At 39.5% G+C, this 2,207-nt stretch overlaps 1 protein-coding gene across 1 annotated transcript; it reads right to left on the bottom strand.

Annotated features, from left to right (window-relative positions):
- Nucleotides 1-21: 21 nt before the first annotated feature.
- Nucleotides 22-1,486, bottom strand: LOC109591092 (uncharacterized; the record flags this gene model as incomplete). Its single annotated transcript, XM_020006896.1, has 4 exons — nt 1,255-1,486; nt 466-791; nt 270-417; nt 22-226 (listed from the first exon to the last, which is right to left on the bottom strand). Coding segments are annotated over exons 1-4 (883 nt in total), but the record flags the coding sequence as incomplete, so codon positions are not given.
- Between the last annotated feature and the right edge of the window lie 721 nt (nt 1,487-2,207).

Genomic DNA, 2,207 nt, shown 5'->3' with positions numbered 1-2,207 from the left:
GCTTACCATATAATGCCATACCTGATATATAATGATAATTCCATGCAGCAACAAATCTGTTCACACCAACAGCTGATACACAAATAGTGACGAAGGACACACAGAATCTCGTAACCTCACAAGTCATATCAATGTGTCCATGTTCCTCCATCCAGAGAAGAATTCTCTTAATAGGATAGTTCACTCTGGAGTTAATGTGAGGCCATATTCTTTCAACACACAAATTCTAATTTAAAAATTAATTAATTATGCAACAATCACACACATACTTGTGTTGAAGTAGTCTGACAAAATGGACGTATATTGGGTGGTCCATAAATGCTCCGAAGATTTGCCTGAATATAAATAGTTAAATAGAACTCAGTACCACAATCAATGCGTAGTTGATCCCATAACCCATATGTGAGCACAGCAGACCTAGAGTCACACTAAAATCATGAATGCACTTTAATTTATAAATCATACCTCCAAACTCTGTCATAAATAATTAAATTATTTTTAACAGCTGAAGTGATATGGGTAACAATTTTTCCAGAATATCCATCGACAGAAATAACATGTGTTACACCATAATTGATTAATTTTTCGTTTTGATCTAAATGAAGTTTATGTCCAAAACATCTTGCAAAGTACGGCCTAGGATTTGTCCTATCCATTGTTCTAGATCGGCGACTAGCATAGTGGTTAGGAGCAACACGCTGTAGTGATTGAGACACTTTTGATTCTCCTACTGATATTGATTTGGATTCCAAATAACCTTTCATCATTCGCCTTCCATATATACATCCAACCTATCACAAACAGTAATGTATTCAACTAAAATACAATACATGTCCAATTTTTCGAGGGATATAAATTTCACAAACTTGCCTAAAAATCTATTTTTGTGGACTTAATTTTGCAATTAGACCCATAGGTAATTCCAACAATTTTAATTTTAGTATATCCTGTCGATTCTCACCAGAGGTTGGGATCACTCGCTGTCACTGGTGGTTCTCAAATTCTAATTAAAGCACCAGTATTTTTAATATATGGCTGCTCCTTGACTGAGTCTTTTCTACACTATAGTGCCCTTTCTTGTCCTTAGTGCCTGCCACGGTTTCACAGACTTGGCACTGCAACTATTGGCTGTGTTAATTACCTTATCAAAAACTAGTCTGGCCAAAAACAAAGTTAACGGAATTACCCAAATGCTAGTAATGATGCACTCTGCGTCAAGCATGTATAAAGAGGGGTACTACTGCACAGTCTAACCTCTCGAACAGCATCACCAATGATGTCATCGACCTCAGAATCACTCAATTTACTAATTCCATGTAAAACACAATACCGCCTCACACTTCTAGCAGAAAATCCACGATTATTTGGATAGGCTGTTTGAAGGCGTTCACTGATGTCTTTGTAGCTCTTGCCTTGACATCTCAGGTATTCTATTAAAGCCATGTCAACATCCTCCATTCTTGTTGTGGGTGTGGCTGCGCATGCTCAGTACTACAGTGGTGCAGTCATAGTGCAGTGCAGCAAGCCAAGCAAGCAACACACATTTACACGTGCTCCGATCTTTGTGAAGAATCAAGAATGGATTACCCCATCTCTACCTATGACGATTATACCCTACAATATAAGGACAGGACGTTGAAGTTTAAGTATCACCAAGTGACGACTAAATGGATAGGGAAAGTCTTTGGGCTGTCTCCCGGAAGTATTCTTCTGTTCACTGACGAGGAAGGACAACTGGAAACACCAGATGATAATGGGAATTTTCACTTAGAAGAAAGAAAGGTATACAAGGTTCAAGGGGAACCAATACCCACATTAGGAGTTGGTGATGCCGGGCCGAGTATGTTCAGCTCACAGCCTCCTGCTCTCCCGCCGACGCCAACAGGAATTGTGGCCACTAACGCTCTTCCTTACTCGTACCCGTACCCACTGGTAAATCAGCCGACTTCGCATAAAAAGAGTAAGCGTTTCAGTCTCAAGACAAAGGCTCCAGAGCCATCAAGTCAAGAAGCGAGTGTTGGTTGGCAGAAAAACATTGAGCTACATGAATGCAACAAGACAACTGGAGAACTTAGAAAGACCTCTAATTATCCGCTATTTCTGAGTGCCTCTTCAGCTAGTTTGAGCTATATCACGGATAAAATATCAGCTGAGTGCTATTCAAACAATGAAGTTGTCTTACTTGACAACGACAATTTCAAGATACC

This window comes from Amphimedon queenslandica, unplaced genomic scaffold (genome assembly GCF_000090795.2).
Source record: "Amphimedon queenslandica unplaced genomic scaffold, v1.1 AMPQUscaffold_8974_Cont19087, whole genome shotgun sequence".
NCBI lineage: Eukaryota > Metazoa > Porifera > Demospongiae > Haplosclerida > Niphatidae > Amphimedon > Amphimedon queenslandica.
This window is presented reverse-complemented; position numbering and strand designations above follow the sequence as displayed.